This window comes from Pezoporus flaviventris, unplaced genomic scaffold (genome assembly GCF_033815535.1).
Source record: "Pezoporus flaviventris isolate CSIRO_AGI_PZ_B2104156 unplaced genomic scaffold, CSIRO_AGI_Pfla_v1 ptg000070l, whole genome shotgun sequence".
Lineage (NCBI taxonomy): Eukaryota > Metazoa > Chordata > Aves > Psittaciformes > Psittacidae > Pezoporus > Pezoporus flaviventris.
This window is the reverse complement of record NW_026892618.1, coordinates 2,996,909-3,017,430: the sequence shown is the minus strand read 5'-3', so window position 1 is coordinate 3,017,430 and position 20,522 is coordinate 2,996,909. Positions and strand designations below refer to the sequence as shown.

Genomic DNA, 20,522 nt, shown 5'->3' with positions numbered 1-20,522 from the left:
TACCAAGGGTGGGTGTTACCAGGCGTTATGTTGTGCACTCACAGAGAATTCCCGAGTATAATGTTCACTCTGTGCTTCTGTTTGTTACAGATGTGTCACCGCACTGTGTGGCGTGGACTAAAAATGTCATGGCTTTTGTAACTTAGTGTGTAGTTTGTTGTTTCTGATATGTATTTGCCTGGTTTATGTGTTCCTAATATGCTAGGTAACATAATGTAGTAATTTATGTACCATGATTTTGACTCTGTGTGTGTGTGTGCATGCCCACGCTTGTATGGTGACCAGGGTTTGATGTTTCTTCCTTGTTCTTAATCATAACTTTCTGCTACTAAAGCAAGGCTAGTTGTAAACCATCGACAGCTGTTCGTGCTCCTCCTGCTTTGAAACGAGTATGTTGCTTTCCCGAGGTGAAATAAGTGGTTTTTTGCAGGGGGTTTTGAGAAACAAGTGAGCAAACCTCTCCCAAGTCATCACTGCAGTTCTGTTCATTAGCACGAGTTCTTACAGGTTTTTAATAGTTGTTTCCTAAACGTCCGTTGGGTTATATGTGTTTTAATGTATATGAGTATCCTGGTTGTTTAGAATGATTGGCATTATTCTGCCTCTGCTGCTTGATTGTGTAAATAACTGGTAGGATTTTGTAGCAAGTAATTTAATGTTTGAAAACAAAGTGGGGGTTTTGATAGAGTTTTGGCAATCTGTTAAATTGTGCTTAGAATAAGGCTTTATCGTTTCTATATCATGCACATATTGTGGGGAAAGGAAATAATCAAAATAAGGAAAATTCCAAATATGCAGACATTTCTATTTACAAATTTGTTTGGGAAAGCAACAAACCATAGGCTTTCATGTTTGATTGTGAAAGAAGCCCTCCTCCCTTGTTTCTTTTGTTACCCATGCTTATACCTGTTCTAACGGATTTTGAAGAGACGGGTCTGTTTTGTTTTTTTTTCTGGTTTTGTTTTAAGATAAAAGTATCTTAATTTTTGTGGAATAGGTGCACACTAGGGTTAGCTGCTTAAACAGGGTTTTTTCACTTGAGTGTACACATTATTGTTGGTATACTTGCACATTATATAAAGCAAACTGTAAACTGGACAGTTCACATCAACAAAGAATCAAATTCATTTTAAGAAGAAATAAGCTGGTGGGTGACTGTGGGAAGTGGATTGTTGTTCTGAACTCCAGAGCCAGCTAAACCCATGGAAATTCTGCAGCTGACTTGATGAGAATCAGAATTTTGCAATAATATGAATCAAAAAGTTATAAGAAAACAGCTACCCTCCATTCCTTTGTCTGTGTTTGATTAGAGAGAGGTGGGGTGGTTGGTTTTTTTTACAGTAATGAGCTAGGATATATGAGACTCTTGATTTCTGTCAGTGACCTGGTTTGAGCCTGAAAGTGACTGGGAAAGCAGGGTAGTCTTTCAAGGGCTTGTGTAGTACCTTTTCATTAGCTGGTTACAGTCTTCTTTTTAATACGCTAATAGGTTTGGCCAAATACTTGGTGTTTGAAATCTATTAAGTAAATGTGTTGTTTAACTGGTAGGTGTTTAATTGCTTGTGATTCTTGACTACTCTTCTGAGTGGTAAAAATAGATGTGGAAAGTTGCCCATGTTAATGTTTGATATAAATGTCTATAATTCAGGATATTGTAATTTTTCCTTTCGTCATTTTGTGATATTAAAAACAAATCCAATGTTCTTAAATTAACCTGTAAGAGTTTATTCTCTGTATAGAATGATAAGATGGTTTCATTATTGAAATTTCCGTATCTTGCTCCTGCATTACGCATGCTTATAAAATGGGGGTGGGGGGAACCCCAAATGTTTTAGGTGGTACATTCCTACTGTTTTCAGAACTCCAATGAAAATTGTTGCCCGTACTTTCAGTAAGAGATACTGTGGGCTATGACATGAATGCCACTTGCTATAACTAGTCTGAAGATGCTTTTCGTGGCCTATTTTAAAGCTCTAAAATCAATCAATCTGTTTAACACAACTCTCATCCCTGTTTAGAAAATATGGTTCTTTGTTTTATAGGTGCTCAGATCTGCAGGACCTGTAAACAGATGCATATCACAGCACCTGTAACTTCCTTCCTCATACGGTCCTGTATGTATGTAGCATATAAGTATAGTTTTCCCATTCTCTGATGAAAATCTGCAGTAAGAATTCATTAAAATAATTTTAGAAAAAAGCCCAAACTCTCCATATTAAGATAAAGCAATTTATTTTACATTACATACAATTATTTGAAACTATTTGACTCACTAGCTACCCTCTGTGCTGCATGTATAGATAGATAACTCTGTAATTGCTTAGGTAATCAGAGACATCTTATGCCTTAAAAAAACCCACATGTCAATTTGACAAAACGTAAGAATCCAACTTGGCATCTCGAGTAGTACCTTAGTTTAGAAAATGTAGGTTGCTTCTTTGCCTAGATTTGAGTGCATATACATATATATCTGCTTCTTTGTATGACTGTGTGCTCCCAAGGATTTTAGACTGAGACGCTGAAATCACGCAAGTACTCAGAGTCTGTGTGCACATCTGCATTTTGGTTCAGAGCAATAGCACTGGTTTGAACTGAATCCCATCCTCCCCACTTCCTGCTCATGGGTTTGGTTTGAACAGCAATTTTGGTATAAATGAACTGGATTCCTTTCAGAAGAAACTAAACTAGAATCTTTTTGTAGCAAGGTTAGGGCCACTCCAGGCACATACCAAACATACTCCAACTCCAAACATAAGGGACTGAACCAGTGGTTTGTTCTCAGACAGCTTTCAAATACATGCATTGTAAGGATTTTTGGCCCAGTGAACCAGACTAAATGTGATTTAGTGTAAGCTCCCTGAACTACTTACAAATTAGAAACAGGGGCTTGTGAACCAGCTGCTTCTCTCTACTGACCTGTTGCTGTTATGGTATTGTATTTACTACTGTAGACGTAGCCGATGAGCTTGTGTGAGTAGATTGCAGTTTTAGTAACTCACCTGGTGACACTAAAGAACCGTTATGTGCTGCTTTAACTACAGTCACTTCTAACATAGTTTTGACTTCTTTAAACTTCTCAAAGCTTGAATTTGTAAGTAAAGTTTTTTGTGTCTGCCAGGAATGTACATTTAGAAAATGCACGTGTAATAGTCCATGGCATCTGTGGTCTTAAAAATTTCAATTCAAAGCAGCTTCTTTCTTCTACCTCCCTTCTGCCAGAAAGTGTTTCAAAATAGGAAGCTGGATTAAAAGTGCCTTCTTATTCTTAGAAAGATTGTGCTAGTGTCACCACATTGTTAACTTAAGCAGCTGCAGAGCTGCGACCTTTCTCCAAGTCTGGTGTGTACATTTTTCACAGACTATGAAGAGCGCCACCCGTAAGTTTTATAAATGCACTTATTCATTGACATTTTATTTCAAGTATACTTTACTGTAAGATCCTGATAGATGGATTTAGATGTTCTTTTTATAAACTGGCTAAATGGGGCTGACTGACAGCCTTTTTATTAAATTCATTAATACTTACATGGCTTGTATTTTTCTGCTGATTTTTTTAAGCGCATATCTTTTATGATTTCCTTTTGACGAGTCTAAAAAGTCTAAAGTAGCATTTTAGGAAAGCCTATGAGGAGTAAACTAGCCAGAAAAGTTAACCTTTCATAGCAGGGTGAGTGGGTCATGAGGTTGTACAGAATAATTAAGGCAATCATTTTAAATACTGTCTTGCGCTTAAACTGGTTACATGTGACACAAACAGGTGCTGTCTGTGGCTGGTGTATTTTAAGAATTGCATGATGGTTTAATAGCCACGTTCAGTGGAATTCGTCTCATTTATCTTTAGATGTCCACAGAGTAGAAACCCAAGTCTGAGCTAGTTACTTTGGTCTTTGTATAATTACTGAACACTCTTGGACTGCATTTCATCTAACCAACTGTAGGAATCTATTTTAGATCGAGATGAATCACCCTAGAAATGTTGTATTTCATCTAGCCAACTGTAGGAATCTATTTTAGGTAGAGATGAATCACCCTAGAAATGTGTTCTTCCCTCCAAGAGGGACTAGAATGCCTCTTTCAGATGTGGACATCTTTATTTGTTCAGATGAATCTCACCTTTTATGGCTGGTGGAGTTTGGCCATAAGCCTTTTCTAATAGATCGTGTTTGTTTAGGAACTGGAAACCTTAAAGCTGTTGGTGGAGAAAACAGCTCAGGAATGTGGCATGCGTTTAGAAAATATTATTGTCAGTAATTGGAAAAACATAGAGTCTCCCAAAGCTTGTTTCTTAATGCATTGCATGTGACTTACGCTGAACATAGGAATATAGCTGATTTTGTATGTCTTTACTTCATATCCCACACCTGAACAGTAGTTTCATGCAGCTCATTTGCAGTTGTTCACTTCCTCACCAACACCTGTTTTTTTTTCAGAGATCTGTCCTGATGTGCATATTATGCTTTTAAAATTTTAATTTTTAATATAGATAAGCATATATGCTTTGTACTGAGAGCCAAACATCATAAATAGACATATGTATTTGAAGAACTATTCACTTACCATTCTAATTCAAATCTTACTATTACAATTCAAATAATTGCAATTCGGTGCTAGGGCATTAGCAGAACTTTGAAAGGAACATTTTGGGGTTTTTTATTGTCATTTCTCAGTTGGAATTTTATTTGATTTGCAAACCAGACTAGTGTAACTAATAGCCTTTGGAGTGGTAAAACAAAATACCTCTAGTTGAATTAAACTATTTCTGGTTGTTTAAAAATTTACTGATTTTGGTTTTCCAGGAAAATAAACTTGTAATAATGAATAGTCTTCCTGGATGATATTTTTCAAGAAGCAAGACTGCTATGAAATTAGAAGACATTTAGTTTTGCTTCATATGTTCTTAGGGGTATTTGGTTTTGATGTCAATAGTATGAAAATATTGACAGAATTTGATACTAAGTCAGCCAGGAGCGCAAATGAAAGGTAAGAATCCATCTTTTTCCCATTGTAGGGGCACACCCAGGTTATTGGGGTGCATCCAAGCCCATTCTCTTTGTGAACCCTAAGATTTTTAAATCCTTTATCCAGCTCTCCCAAAATGGTATAACCAGAGAAGTAAATAAATCTTTCATTATAGACTGCAATATAGACCTTGAATCACCTAGTACCATAATGATAGCTATTATAAAGTCCTAAGATATTATTTTAAAGAGCTCTTACTGACTTCTTGAAGCTGACTTAGCTTTATGCTCTGTCTGCTTCTTGTTCAATGAGTAGTAGGTATTAAAAAGATTTACTCTTGTTTGTTAAATTCCAAATAAATACTCTTCTACTATCTTTGATAGTTCTGAAGCTTTAAATTTATTTCTCTACTTGTTTGGGATTTATATTGAGAATCTGAAAGAATGTATATAAGGAATATATGCTACCTACTGTACATGTCGGGGATCAATACAGATTCTTAACCTTATATTTTGTCTAAGAACAACCAGCTATCTTACCAGCATTTAGTTAGGTGGCATTTAACATGGCATCTAGTTTGTCACAGTGACAGGATTCAATTTATCACGTAAACGTTTTAGCGCAGAAGTTCGTAACAGATCATCATTGCTGATAATCTAAATGTTTTTGTATTTTGGTTAAAGAGAATTATTAGGAAATGTGGAGAAGTGCAGTATTCAGAATTTGTTGCTTGGGTGTGAGTCAAAAAACAGTATTTTGATAATATGAAGGCTAAGTTGGAAAAGCTCTAAATGGTGCCTTTCATGTTGTGCCTTTAAAGGGAAGTGGTTTAGAAAGCAAGCTGGCCATCTGTGTGTGAAGGAGTATTTAGGTCAGTGGGTCTGTTCTGTCCTGCTTTGTTCCAGGACTGAAGGATCTGTTGTGTTGAGGGCATTCTTGTCTTTGATACATGTAGGTTTCTGTTCAGTAAGTACTCCTTCACGAATATTCATGAAGTATGTTTATACTTTGATAACTTAATCTAGTAATTATAGGCTGCTATGAACTAAGTGAATTAAAACTACTCTTTATAAATACAGAGTTCCTTTGGGATTTTGTTTTTTTTTTGGGGGGGGATAGGGTGTTGTTTGTTTTGTAATTGCATGGATTTACAGTATAAATATAAATTAAGACTATTACGAAGTGCTGATTAATCATAAAAATATTTCAAGCATCTGCCATTTGTGCCCTTGTAGTATTTGTGATGTTATATATTTGTAATATCACCAACTTAAATATGTTGTGTATTTGAAGTAACTTTCTTTTTGTTGCAGATGACCAAAGGCTGTTACTTGTCAAGTATTTATTGATTCTTTGAGCTTCCACCTCTTTTTATGAAACTTCCCATGTGACTTAATGAGTTAAAGAGCTTTCTAAAATAAAACAGGGGCTAACTCCATATAGTCTGGCTGAGGATTAGTGGAAGACCAGGCAAGCTGTTCAAGTATTAGCCTATTTTCATGTAACTCTCCAGAGTCATATTCCAACTGAAAATGAGAACCTAGAAAATATTTCCAGTGTAAGATGTGCTTACACCTAAGAGGAAAAAAACATATACTGTGTATCACTTTGTTTGTCCATATTTACCTATCATTTACAGACGGCACAAGTGTTTAAAAAAAAAGGAGAAAAACCTCACAATAAAATATCCAGATTTTCTTCCTGCTAGATTTTCAAAGCACTCATCTTGGGTTTTGCCTTCTGCTAAAACTAGGAGATGCTCGCATCCTTAAATAACCACTCTCAGTCCCTCATCTGTCCCTTCATGGAGTTAATGCTTTATTGTTTTTAGATGTATGACATAGGATTCTTGCCTCACTAGCACATGAAGCCTAAAGGAGGGCCTGCATTTGCTGGAACAGAGTTAATTCTGATCTTTACCTAGACATCAGTTGAGTGATTCTTTGTGATAGCTTTGCAGTGATGTAGGGAAAAAGTGTAATAGAGCTTAGGTTTCTTGAGACTCTTCTTTCTCAGTAGGTTACTAGTATTATTTTTGCTTGTGACTTCTGTCCCTCCCAGAAACAAAATGGTTCTCCTTGGGAAGAAAATTGTGAAGGGAACTTTGAGGTAGAACTTGTCAAGCTTTCGAGACTCTTCTTAATTACTTGACTAATACTGTGTGTAATTACAGATTTTGTCAGAAACATTGTTATGGCAAACTTTCATTTTTCAGATATCCAGCTTGTTTAAAAACCACAGTTCACTCTCTACATTTAATTTACTTTTAGTTGCAGTATTTTGTTCTGCTAATGCCACATCTTGTGATTTTGCAGCAAGATGTTTGAGGTACTGGGGAATTATAAGTGTAGTCTGCCAAGATGGCATGAGGAGGAGAATAGGTGTATTTTATGTTGCATTGGTGTGTTGATTGGGTTGATGAGATCATTACAGGACTGTGGAAAGACAATGTACTTTTTTCTGTACTTAGGTGGTACCAGTGCAACCTTTATGTTTTTGGTTTGTGGTTTTTTTTTTTGTCAGAGGCATAGAAGCTACTCCCGAACTGTTGGGTTTTTTGTTGTTTTGTTTTTTTTTTCCCAAATGAAAATCCATGCATACATGGTAATACAGCTCTAACTGGACATTGAGCTTTTTTTTTTCCTCATTCACAGATAATTTCTCAATAGATGGAAACTCGTGCATTGCTTCTGGAGTACCCAGCCACATGAATCCAGCAACTAAGCCTGCTACCACCACTTCTTTCAATGCTTCTGTGGCTGAGATTCCAAGGAAGCGCAAAGGAAGCGATTCTGATAACCAGTAAGTAAATCAATTCTGCATGTGTCTCAACATAAACTTGAGACATTCATCTGTTACTTACGCAATGTGTTGAATCCTCTTTCTTTTGTTTATTACCATTATTTATTGCAATTTCTTCCAAGCACATTCTCTGACTGTCCTGATTTATTAAAAATAGCAAAAATAATCCCTAAATCAAAGGGATATGTGTAGGATTCTATAATGCAATTTCCTGGCTTGAAGTGTCTGGGTAGTGTGTCTCTAATGCTGAAATTTCAATCCCAACTATTTTTTTTGTTTGTTTTTTTTTTCCCCCCTTCTTTGCCTGCTAGTAAAGGCAAGTTCTCTTTGCAGCAAATTGGTACTAAGTTGCTGAAGTCTCACACTAGAATATTACCTTAAAGTGTGAAACACAATTACTAGTTAAGCTCTTTGATCTAGTACCGAAGAATCAGAAATGTTTCTTCAGTGACCAGGGCAGCGTTTTACTTAAATGCGCAAATAGACCTGTGACCTAAAAAAGAGAACTGTCTTACAGTAGTGCTCAGTCTTTTTTTAAGTGGGTCACGCTTGACTAGTGAGATGATACTTTCGGCTGCCTTCTCCTCTTTTAACTGCAAAATAGATGACAGTTAACCAAATAAGCATTTACATAGAAAAATAACTTTTAAAAGTGATCCAATCAAAACTGTGTTAATCAGCCAGAAGTAAGGGACAAAAGTCAGTCTGTAGATCTAATACATTACAAGTATCTCCAAACTTGTGCATAAAATCTACATTTAAAAAGGGGGAAAGTAGGAAATCTACATGTATTTGTGATTTTTAAAGCAAGTCTTTTTAATCACTGCTTCTTTTACATACAGTCCATTGATCTACAGAATGTAGCAATACTGTGGATGTTGATACGTATCAGTTGTCGACTTGGAGATTCAAATGTATCTCATAGATCACTGAAAACTCCAGAAATACATTAGTTTCTGAAAAAAAAAAACCATGCTGCCATTCTTGGGTTTTATTTACCTGTTCAGTAAAAGTGCTGGCTCATCAATAATGTTTCCTTGAAGTTTGGATATCTTTCTGATTTAATGAAACTTCTGTCATAACAAGTTCAAGTTGAAATACTAATCGAAAACGCATTATTTTATCAGAACTAGTGATTAGTTTCTAAAAACTAATGTTCTTGCTGAAAATAACTGATCAAGTGGAATCCACTAAAATTTTTCTGTGACTTTTTTCATTGGGTACATCAAGTCTTGTTTTTGTGCTTCAAACTGTGTTTTGCTTAACATAATTACCTGTTTCTGCAGAGATACAGTTGAAGTTGATGGTGAGCTTCAGAAAAGGTATGTTTTATAAATCATTCCATTTCTGGGTTTAGTGTGAAAAACGTGTTCTGTTTGGCTAGATGAGCTATGTGGGTTTCTTATGTTAAAGAATGCTTTGTTTAAGAGCAGGTCTTCATACAGCACAAGGTGATAAACATACAGCTAATTAACAGGATGCATAGGTCCATGCAATGTTAAGGTTTTCTAATATTTTTTTCTAAAAAGACACTCTGGCTTGCTTATAACTTTACCAGACTTGTTAGCGTTCAAGTTAAGGCTTGCCTTACCTCAATGGGAATGAATGAAAAGCAGCACCTAAATAAGAAGACTAGGGAGGTGGAGGAAAGGTTTTGTACTCCTCTAGGATTGGTGCATGTAAAGGCTTTTTTTGTTTTAACCTTGTCGCATGCTTTTTAAAATAGAACTACCACAACTATGTTAAATAGTGCTACGATGTTACAAGGTGACAAACCAGAGTTAAGATTGGCTGTGCAGCATAAGTAAACCCTTTGTGTATATATGTTACAGGATAGTTATTAATTACATGATTGCTTTGTTGTGATTTCTATTTCTGTATCTGGATACCTTACTTAGAAAATGTATTGGTTTATATCTAGCTGTACACTGTTCTTTTTTATGAAATAGAATAAAATGTTTCAGTTGGAAAGGGACATACCGTGATCATATAATCTAACTGCCTGACCACTTCAGGGCTGATCAGAAGTTAAAGTATATTGTTAAAGGCATTGCCAAATGCTTCTTAAACACCAACAGGCTTGTGGCATCAGTCAGCTCTCTCAGAAGCCTGTTCTACTGTTTGACCACCCTAGGTAAAGGAATGATTCTTAATGTCCAGTCTAAACCTCCTCTGGCACATCTTTGAACCATTCCCACATTCCTATCACTGGATACAGGAAGAAGAGCTCAGCACCTCCCTCTCCACACCCCCTTCTCAGGAAGCTGTAGAGAGCAATGAGGTCACCCCCGAGCCTCCTTTTCTCAAAATTAGACAAACCTGGAGTCCTTTGCTGCTCCTTATAGGGCATTCCTTACCGTCCTTTCTCCGGCTTTGTTATCCTCCTCTGGACTCATTCAAGGACTTTCACATCCTTCTTAAATTATGGGGCCCAGAGTTGCACACAGTGTGCAAGGTAAAGCAGCAGATTTGCTCTACTTTCTTCTCCAAGTGGAGCTCCTGTGGGAGAAGGGAGATATAGTTAATAGGCCACATGCTGCACTGCAGTTAGTCTGGCTTCCCCTTACCCCTTCTCTTATGGTCAGACAATATAACTTCTGTTTGAGTTCATAATACATGCACATTTCTGGTAAAAGTTTCTTTTAAAATGAAAGAAAAAGTTAGTTATTACTGACAGTTTCACTGAGGAGAAATCCTAGCATCTTCTGAGCCCAACCTAGTTTCATGTTTGGGTTTATCAGACTGTCCAGAAGATTCCTGGGTTCAGTGAAATCTCAGGGTGATGAGCTGGAGTCAGTGTTAATTTGGCTCTGGCTCCTGGAACCTCACCGGTGTCAGTGCTTAGCTACAGGTGGAAGCAGCTTTTGGGGTCTTTCCTAAAGTTGTAATCTCCAACTGTCCTACTTCCTACTTCCATTTCTCATAGGAAACAGCTGCTGACTGATTGGCCTGTCTTCTTATAATCCTGCTGGTACAACAAATGTGTCTTCCAAAATGGACATAGGTTAGCAGGTCTCTCCTCTAGAATGGAGTTGACTACTGTATGAAGTGTTTCCACTGCTGAATTAAAAATAGCTGAAGAACTGCTATAGAAGGACTAAAACTATTTGTACCAGTTTGTCTTTCAAAGAAAGAATGCCCAGTATTTGTATGGAAACTGCCTCCCTGCAAGTACCAAATCATGCAAACTGAATTGGCAAAGTAACTTAGGCCATGTTCTGAAATTCTTAATAGATGGTGGTGAATAATACAGTGATCTTAGTGAAGAAGAAAGATTATTGCCTTTGTTTGAATCATCCTTTATATTTTCCTGTTGCCAAGTGTTTTTCATGATATAAGGACTATGATTGTCTTTCACTTACAGTTTTATTACAGACTTTCCAGTCATTGCTGTCGGGTATATGAAAATACTTAATTTTTACATTTTCTGACCATAAGCATTTAAAGTGTATTTTAAAGCCAGTGTAGGCTGGGGTTGCTTTTTTTATCATTTTACAATAAGATTTTGGAAATAAAAACATGAACAGATACTCTTTTTTTGTAAACTTTATATAAACAAATAAAATCAAGCCTGGACTTAAGTTATTTGAATGTTCCATTAATTTTTTTCTCCATGATAAAAATAGCCCCATAATTATGAAATATCCCCATAACATCTTCACATAGCTGAATGGAATATTGGAAGTTATGCTTTGGTCTCTTATGCTTCACTTTCTAGATTATTTTTGGTTTAGGAATTTTTGTGGATTCACTTGTGTTAGAGCCATAGTAAATTTGTAGCATTTTCTGTATTTTCTCAATTTCCTGGGAGGAAAGAAATGCCTAGTATTAAATATGCAATATAAAACTGTATTTTGTTTTGTCTAGGAGTGAAGATGAAGAACATGTTAAAATAAAAGATTTCAGGTACTAATTTATAATAAAAGTACATTTTGCTAGCAAATTCTAATATTCACAATAGTAAAATATCAGTTTGTTGGTAACATTCGTTAAAACTATCAAAAACTTAACAGTGAACTTTTCCTCACCCTGCCTCCCAAATGTGTAGTAATTTTTAGAGCCTCCTTGAGGATTTTGTTTCCTACTAATTTTAATGTATTGCAGAATCTGTCAGATGGTTTAGCAAAAACCTGAGGTTGAAATTTTCACAGTGAGGTTTAAATGCAGTACACTGAAGTTCCATATAAAGTGGGGAGCTGATACTCAGTCTGTATGCATTTGAGAATTGTTTTTTCTCGACTTGTCTGCACTTGGAGGCATTTAAAATTTATCCCACTTGAAAATGGATTCACCTAAAGCATTCTTTTAAGACAGTTCTTGTTCTGGAACAAGTTTTTGAATAGGGAATTATTTAAAGTTTGCCATTGCATTTCGAATTCGCATCTTACCTGCATCCAAATTGAAATTCACATAAAGCACTTGTAAGATTTGAAATGCTGTGTGACTGAATGCAGTCATGAATCATCCAAATATTTGAAATGATAGAGAAGCCACTTAATAAAACTAGAGCTGTTTTATAAAGTTGTTTTAAAAATAGTGTCTTTAATTTCTCATGTGAACAGAGATGTCAAGGCAGAAATACATAATCCAGTCTTCTGTCAAAAGCGTTATTTATAAAGAAGGCTAGCAAATAATTGTGAAGTGTTCCTGTAATTTACATAAAATGGAAGGAATGAAAATGTTCCAAAATACGTTTACAGGGTTTTTTGGTTTAACTGCAAAATTAATTCTCTTTATGTAGTATCCCGGATTGCTAGACAAGATTGTTTTGTACATTGCTTCAGTAACTTGCATTTTGTATTGTTAATTCATGTCTTTAAGTTTTGGTTCATGAGTTGAAGGGGAAAAAAAATAAACAGAAGATTCTTTGGTGGTTTGCTTAACAGTTATCTTCTTCCAGTGTTCCTCTTCTCAAGCTTACTGGGAAACTTGTTTTTCTTCCTTCCCCTTTGTAACTGAGGAATGAAAGAGAAGGCTGATAAAATTAATTTTTTGAAGAGTCCTTGGAGAGAGAAAAGCTAATTGCTTGGATAATGACCAGAGTTATTTGTGTGGAGAAGGGATTTATTTTTAGGAGAAATAATAAAAATAATAGACAGCAAGGTCTTTAAAATGGTACTCTCTTTTTTCTGAACAGGCCAGGTGTAGTTAATGCTATTACCTTTAATACCTTCTGTTATAGTATGACTAAAAGGAGGAGTTTCAGTTGTCCCTCAGTTTGGTTAACTATCACTGTGCCTAGTCTCAATCAGAAGGGAAAGTAATCTTTTTTAATTGAGTAACTAGCTTGTATTCTGGGTAAGGTGGGAATAGAATGAATTATGATTGATCTGCTGGAGAATGTTAAAGGGGAAGAGACCAGCTAGAAAAGCTAAGATACTCCACTAGAAAGAATTAAAGAGAAGATGACCTGAGGTATAAATATGGCTGTGATGTGCACTGTCATGTGCCTTAGAAGGGGTTTTCTGATGAAAATTGTCCGGGAAGAGATGCTCTCTTTCTGTGGTTGAGTTCTTGGACAGAGGCTTACCAAAAGATGAAACCTGAGACACAACATGTGCAAAGAGGCTGAAACCCTTTCTACCCGCCTTATCCAGTGAATGCAGGGGAAAACTTTCTGAAATAGCTCTGGTGAAATTGCAGAACAGAGTTCAGTGATGCTTTAGCAAGTGCTGAGAGCATTCTTTCTTTAAAAAAAAGTATCAGTATGCATACCCCATCCTGGTTACACAGGACCGCCAGGTAGATAGAGGGCCAGGGAACAGAAATGTCTTCCAGTGATTACTAATGACATCAAAAGTTCTCTGGTATACAATAAGGTGTCAGGGATGACTCTTTGATGTCAATGGAAGAATTTTAGCTTTTGTAAGCTTTCATAGCCTCTTGTTCCTGCCACAGATAATCAAGTTGTTGCTTGAGATACTTTTTCCCCCTTAATATTTCCCAACATTATTGTGACCATTTCTGCTTTGTTCAAGTGAATCCAGTTTAATTGTCAAATACAAGTAGTGTATGAAAAGCTGTTTCAGTGCTTCTTATGATATGTTCCATTCCCAAAATTTAGTTGATTAAGATTATCAGGAAAATAATGTGTTCTACATCTTTCTTAAAATATTTTTTTCTTCTTAGAGAGGCTCACAGTCAAACAGAGAAACGAAGAAGAGACAAAATGAATAATTTGATAGAGGAATTATCTGCTATGATACCTCAGTGCAATCCAGTGGCACGAAAGCTAGACAAGCTTACAGTGTTACGGATGGCTGTGCAACACTTAAAATCTTTAAAAGGTGGGTTTTAGGGAACTAATTCTGAAAGTCCTTGGTCTATCAGGAGTCATAATCCGTATCTTCTTTGATGTTAAATAAATCAAAGGTCATTTATTTTGCATTTCCTTGCTCAATTCAGTTCTGAGTCTGTTCTTCATTTAAATTTAAGTTTGTGGCTTCCAGGACTTCATTTCTTCATTTTGCTTAGTACAGCAGGAAAAAAGTCACCCTTTGGTGTCTGATATTTTTTGTCTGTAGGGGTATGACTTGCAGTCAAATTACTCCTTGATTATTTTTTAAAATTACAATGATGAAGCAAGTCTGTCTTTCATTATTTTCCAGCCCCCAAAATAAATGTGTTTTGTGATGTCTCCACTTTGCATCGTACCTTCTTCAACAGGAATACCTGTGGTGTTGTATGGATGCCAACAGCTATCCTGCTAATACAGAAGCAAATAGTTCACATACTCTTCTGTTATTCCCATGTTTGTGATTACATCAACCCTTTATATTGGAATTTCATGTTTATCTGTTGACTTCAAAATTTAGAACATCCTGTTAGAAACCATTGACAAGAAAAAGCCCACCAACAAACAAAACAAAACCCCCAAACAGCTGAATCTTGGGAAGGGTTTAAGTTGAAGACCAAATCATTAAAAAAAATACCAAATGCTTCTGATGAGTTGTTTGTCCAGTGTGAGATTAGGAAAAAAGTCTCCTCAACAATGGGAAGCTATGTGAATGGTTACCTAAAGAAACTAATGTAAGTAGTTGCACCAGTGCAGAGCACAGAGAACTCAAGTCTTTTACAGTGTAACTTCATAAAGCCAAAACCAGTTGTGTAAAACTAAAGAAAAAGTTGTTTGGGTATAGTCATCTTTCAAACTTTTTTTTTTTTTTTCCTCCTGCAAGAATAGTAGTCAAAAGGAATGTTTCAAGACAATACTCAAATAGAGTATTGATGACTTTGATTACACTTTCATTCCATTAAAGTCTTAAACACCATGAAATATTAGAGAGTTATGTCCTGATTTCAGCTAGGATAGAGTTAATTTTCTTCCTAGTACCTGGTACAGTGCTGTGGTTTTGGCTGTAGGTTGAGAACAATGCTGATAACCCACTGATGTTTTTAGTTGTTGCTAAGTAGTACTTGCTCTGATCAAGGACTTTTCAGGCTCTCATGCCCCTCAGTGGCACAAGAAACTGTGAGGAAGCAGAGACAGGACACCTGAGCTAAACTAGCCAAAGCAGTATTCCATACCACAGCATGTCGTGCCCAGTATATAAACCAGGGGAGTTACCTGGAAGGGACTGATCACTGCTCGGATTGGGCTGGGTATTGGTCAGTGGGTGGTGAGCAATTGTATTGTGCAGCACTTGTCTCTCTTATGATTTATTGCTCTCTCTCTTCTATTTCCTTTTATTATTCTTCTTACTGTTGTTATATTTTACTTTATTTCAGTTATTAAACTGTTTTTATCTTTACCCACAAGTTTTACCTTTTATTTTATTTCTCTCTGATTCTCCTCCCCATTCCACTGAGGTGGGGGAGTGAGTGAGTGAGCAACTGAATGGGGCTTAGTTGTCAGCTAGGGTTAAACTACAACAGAGTACCAAGAAAAAAGTATCAAAAATTTGTATTCTCAGTCAGCTAGCAACTGTAAAGTAATCATCGATCTCAGTGAATGGTTTAGTGCTGGAATGTCCAAATACAAGTTGCATATTGCATAATCTACCAGCAGCACACAAGATTTCAGGTTTTTGGCATCACTGTTTCAGCATAATAATTTGGTCAGCTGCAAGAAAAGATCAAAGATTGTCTGCATGAAAAAAAAAGAAATTGGTTATGAGTAAGCATATCTAATAAGGGCCCCATTAGACTTAAGTCAAAGGAGTGTAGGAGACAAATTATTCTACTAACTCGACAGTAATAGAATCATAGAATAATTTAGGTTGGAAGATTTTCTAGAGTTCCATTGGTCCAAGCAGGAGGAGAATTTTGCATAAAGAAATTAGCAGGGCAGTAATTGCACTTGCAGCATAAACAATCATGTACAAGAAATCTTCAGCTCAAAACATTTGTATTTTAACAGTAGCACACGAAAACTGGACTCCATCTGAGACAGTTGTTACACGTATCTTTAAAAGAAATGCTTTAAGAAAGTACAGGATACTATGTGAGATTATGGTGAATGCTGAAATTTGCTGGAAAGTTCAACTGCTATATACCTCAAAAATATAGAAGAAGTTGTGGAAATGCTTTTAATGGTTAAAAGTTATTTTTGAGTTATTTTTGCCATGGGTGCTAGAACAGTAAATGTAGTGAGTCAGTCTCACTACATTTAGTGACACTTGATTTAACTGCAACAAAGTGTTTTACGAATTGTTGGATATATAGTGCTAATGAAGCAATATTCATGCCAGAAGTCAATTGAAAGCATTGGAATTATTCAGATTAAGAGAATGTTAAGGATTCTGAAATAGGCCTATGAAATGTTTATAGAAAATGCAGTTCTCATAATACCCTTTCTTTAGCAATGCATTAAAGATATCTGAACAGAAGTTTCCTTGGTTTATGCCAAGTGAAGGGCAGGAAAAAACTGCTGGTGTGCCTGTATTCATTAACTAGCGTGTGTTTATGAAGTTTATAATATTTTTGGAATTTTTTTAATTAAGCTGTTTTGATTGCAAAAAAACTTCCAACATACAAACCAAGTATAATTCTGTTAAAGTAAATTTAAAATGTAACTTTTGACATTATGCCTGCAAATAATCTACTTACCAGGTTCCACTAGCTCCTATACAGAAGTCCGGTATAAACCTTCATTTCTAAAGGATGATGAGCTCCGACAGTTAATCCTTAGGGTAAGTGGAAGTGGAATTATGTCCTTATTACAGCTTGCCATAGAGTTTTTAGTTGGAGAATGTTTTCCCATCTTTTTCTTCAGGCAAGTGCTTTGTTGTACTTGTTAAGTTCATAAACTTTGTACACTGTACAGGCTTTTTCATTAAGTGGTACAGAAGATGATTTGTGAGCATGGCAGACAGCAACCCCTGAAGGGATAATAAATTTGTATGCAGTCTGCATATTTAATACATACAGGTTTTTATGTTGCTATTGAAGTCTGTATGCAAGTATAGAGAATGCTTTTAATTACACATAAATATAGTTTCAGTTGTTTGCTCTCCTTAATTTTAAATTTTTAAACCTTGGAAAAGATGCAGAAATAATACCCTAAAGAAAATCTTTGCTTTTGCACTTTGTCTTATAGCAGCACCCCTTTACTCTCTCATTTGCAGCTATTTTCTTTTTCCTTTTGCTGCAATAGCAGGCTTTGCCAAGATCTGTAAGATGACTCCTAAGTTAAGCTGTTTTGCAGCTGGTCACCTCTTTTCCCAAGGCTGTGTTTAAGAAACTTTAGCTATCTGTAGCTGAAGGTCTGATTTGGTCCTTGTAACCTTAGTTGCTCTTTAGCGTGATGTATAATTTGGCTAATTAAATCAGGTTTAAAAGTATGTTTCCTTGTAGTCATAAATATTCATTGTATTTTTTAAATGTATATTTTAAAATATGGTATCCTTGTATTTTCAGGCAGCAGATGGATTCCTATTTGTGGTTGGGTGCAACAGAGGAAAAATTCTGTTTGTCTCGGAATCAGTTTGCAAAATACTGAATTATGATCAGGTGGTTATAACTGAGCTTCTTGGTTTGCTTTTGGCTTGCATTTTCTTAGGAATATTTAAACTTTTACATTTTAATGTATATTGCTATAAACAGTCCATGTATATAATTCCTTGGAATTTCTTTGATTTAACCTCCTTCAGAGTAAGTGAGTATCCAAAACAAAATATTTGCAACTGCTATTACTCAGTATTCCTGACCTCAGTAATAGCACCAGATGTCAATCGATCATCCTTAAGGAAACTACTAATTTGAAAGGAAGGGATAATTTGAAGATGTCCTCATTTATATCCCCAAGAGATTTTCTTTTAAATGGTGAAGTGATTTGGGTTGTTTGGTTTTTTTTTTTTTAGGCCAAGGAAAATTGAAATAGTGGAAGTTAATTAAAGCTTTCCTTGGTAATGCCTTTATGCTCAGATGCACTACGTAACACCTCATCCACAATAACTATCTACATAGATACTCTTGGAGGAAACCAAGATCTTGTGATTTATCTTAGCCTGTAAAAGAAGAGAAATAGGAAAAATATAATTACCTTACAGTAGTTGACATTGAACATCATGGACAATAGCAACAAATAATCAAAGCGTAATAACTTGTTCATATATTTATGACTTCTTCTCTGAAAATAGAGGCTATAATAGTTGGTTCTTCCATCTGGCTAGTTCTATAACTTTGAAACCCTTTGTGATATGTTCCATTTTCTTCATAAGCAGAAGAGTAAACAATCTGGACTCTAATACATATGTTTTATAGATTTTTAAAAATGTTTTATTTAAAACAAACCAAATCCAAACCACCAAAACTACATCTTTTTAAAATGAAAGTAAAATTAATCATGAGAACAAGCATAAAGGAGATATATTTTATTTTTTATCAAACTTCTGCACTGAATTTACTGAAGGACTAAAAAATACTTGTTTGAGTTTCTAGCATCAGACATGCCTACTTTGAGACCCATGAGATCTTTGCTGTTCCAGCCAAAGAGGTTCAGAGAATATGATTTATTAATGCATGAATTCCTGAACTTATTTGTGAGTCATTGTAGGTAATGAATGTCACCCTGTATATTTTGACAAGGCTGCTATTAGCATTTCAGTGATGTACAGAATCACAGAATCATTAGGGTTGGAAGTGACCTCTGGACATCATCCAGTCCAACCCCCTGCCAAGGCAGGGCCACCAAGAGCAGGTTACGCAGGAATGTGTCCAGGAGGGTTTTGAATGTCTCCAGAGAGGGAGACTCCACAAACCCCTGGGCAGCCTGTTCAGCACTCTGCCACCCTCGGCGTAAGGAAATTCTTCTTCATGTTGAGGTGAAACTTGTATTGTTTTAGTTTATGGTCATTGCCCCTTTCAGCATTTTCCCTTGGTAATTGGGTTAGATGGGGGCTAGGCTAATGAAAGAGGCTGTACATTTATCCTGCTTTCTTAGGTGCTTTTCATTAAACTAATTTTTGACTCTGGCTTATTGGAAAAGTGCTCCCCTTTTTATGTATGCAGTGATCACATAGCAAGTAGTGTGGATCCAAAGTTAGTTGCAATTCAAATCTAGCATACTGCTTGTTAACAGAAATCATATTATGTGTGTAAATAAAACATTTAACATTTGATTTTACAGAACTTTCTTAATGCCTGCTAAAATTTGCTATTTTTCAAAGGAGAAGTAAAAAAATGCTTTTACTACCCTGTTTTTATAAAAATTGTATATTAAAAATATTAACGGAAATTAAATGAGGATCAAAATATTGATGGTTAGAGTAACTGGGAGGTTTGACTTTTAATAGTGTAGAAAGTTGTTTTTCTGAGAAAAGTAGTATGTGTAGGGTCATGTTCTAAAATGATGTGGTTCTTATAACTTTTTTTTTGGGGGTGGTGATTTTGTTTTTTATTTTGTTTTAAATAGGCCAGTTTAATTGGACAAAGTTTGTTTGATTATTTGCATCCAAAAGATGTTGCAAAAGTTAAGGAGCAACTTTCTTCTTCGGATGTCTCTCCGAGGGAGAAGCTCGTAGATGGGAAAAGTAAGTCATATTTGAAAGTGCTCAAATTTTTTTATTAAAGGCATGTTAATAAATCTAGTTATTATACAGGCTATATTAATGTGTTTATATGTGCATAGATGTACAAACTTGAGGTATAATTTCTGTGAACCAAACATACTTGACTGCTTATCTACTGCTTAGAATGCATTTACAGTTTCAAAGCTAGCCCAGAAAAGATTTTTTTTTTTAGATAATAAGAATTACTGAAACCTGCATTGTTAAACATTTAGCAAGATGTGGTCTGATGCTCTTCCTACCAGGCATACTACTTTTTTTTCTTGTATTTGATAGGTCTTGTCAATACAAAAGACCTGATGTAGTCGAACATGGGATAAAATACTTCAATATCAAGAATCACTGTCTTCTCTGAAAATGCTAAGTGTCAATCCTAATTTAACCAAATCTTATTTTGTTTACAGTTATTTCTAATATGGAAAGCATTATGTATTGTGCAGCTAATAGCTATTTAATAGCTGGCTTTTATCAGCATCTTTGCAGTTTTTCCTTGTACCAAATAGAAGTTGAAAGTTTATAAAGCTTATTTATTAAAATACCATTCAGAATATCAAGGGGCTTTAAAAATAGTGTCATAATTCTTTCTAGTTTTTGAATCTCTGTGACAGTCACATTTTCTGTGCCCTATTTAAGTTAAACTTTTCTCATTTTTAATTGTAAGGACAAATTTAGACAGGCAAACAGTAAGGAAAATGTACTGGAAGCTGAAATGAAAAAAAGTCCTTGTATTCTGAAGTTTTATTGTTGGATTTT

The 20,522-nt window shown here is 35.6% G+C and overlaps 1 protein-coding gene across 6 annotated transcripts in view; it reads left to right on the top strand.

The window, feature by feature from the left end:
* Positions 1-20,522, top strand: part of BMAL2 (basic helix-loop-helix ARNT like 2) — a 38,194-nt gene that overhangs the window by 631 nt on the left and 17,041 nt on the right. For 4 of the 6 annotated variants that reach the window (XR_009746717.1, XM_061472124.1, XM_061472129.1 and 1 more), the window contains exons 2-8: positions 7,614-7,761; positions 9,048-9,083; positions 11,629-11,667; positions 13,891-14,048; positions 16,813-16,892; positions 17,620-17,712; positions 19,616-19,733. Coding sequence is in view for 5 of the 6 variants with exons in the window: in XM_061472124.1 (XP_061328108.1) it covers positions 7,614-7,761; positions 9,048-9,083; positions 11,629-11,667; positions 13,891-14,048; positions 16,813-16,892; positions 17,620-17,712; positions 19,616-19,733 (672 nt within the window). In the remaining variant the exon portion in view is untranslated. The remainder of the gene's footprint in view (positions 1-7,613; positions 7,762-9,047; positions 9,084-11,628; positions 11,668-13,890; positions 14,049-16,812; positions 16,893-17,619; positions 17,713-19,615; positions 19,734-20,522) is intronic. The other 2 variants (XM_061472125.1, XM_061472127.1) reach the window with 2 other exon arrangements.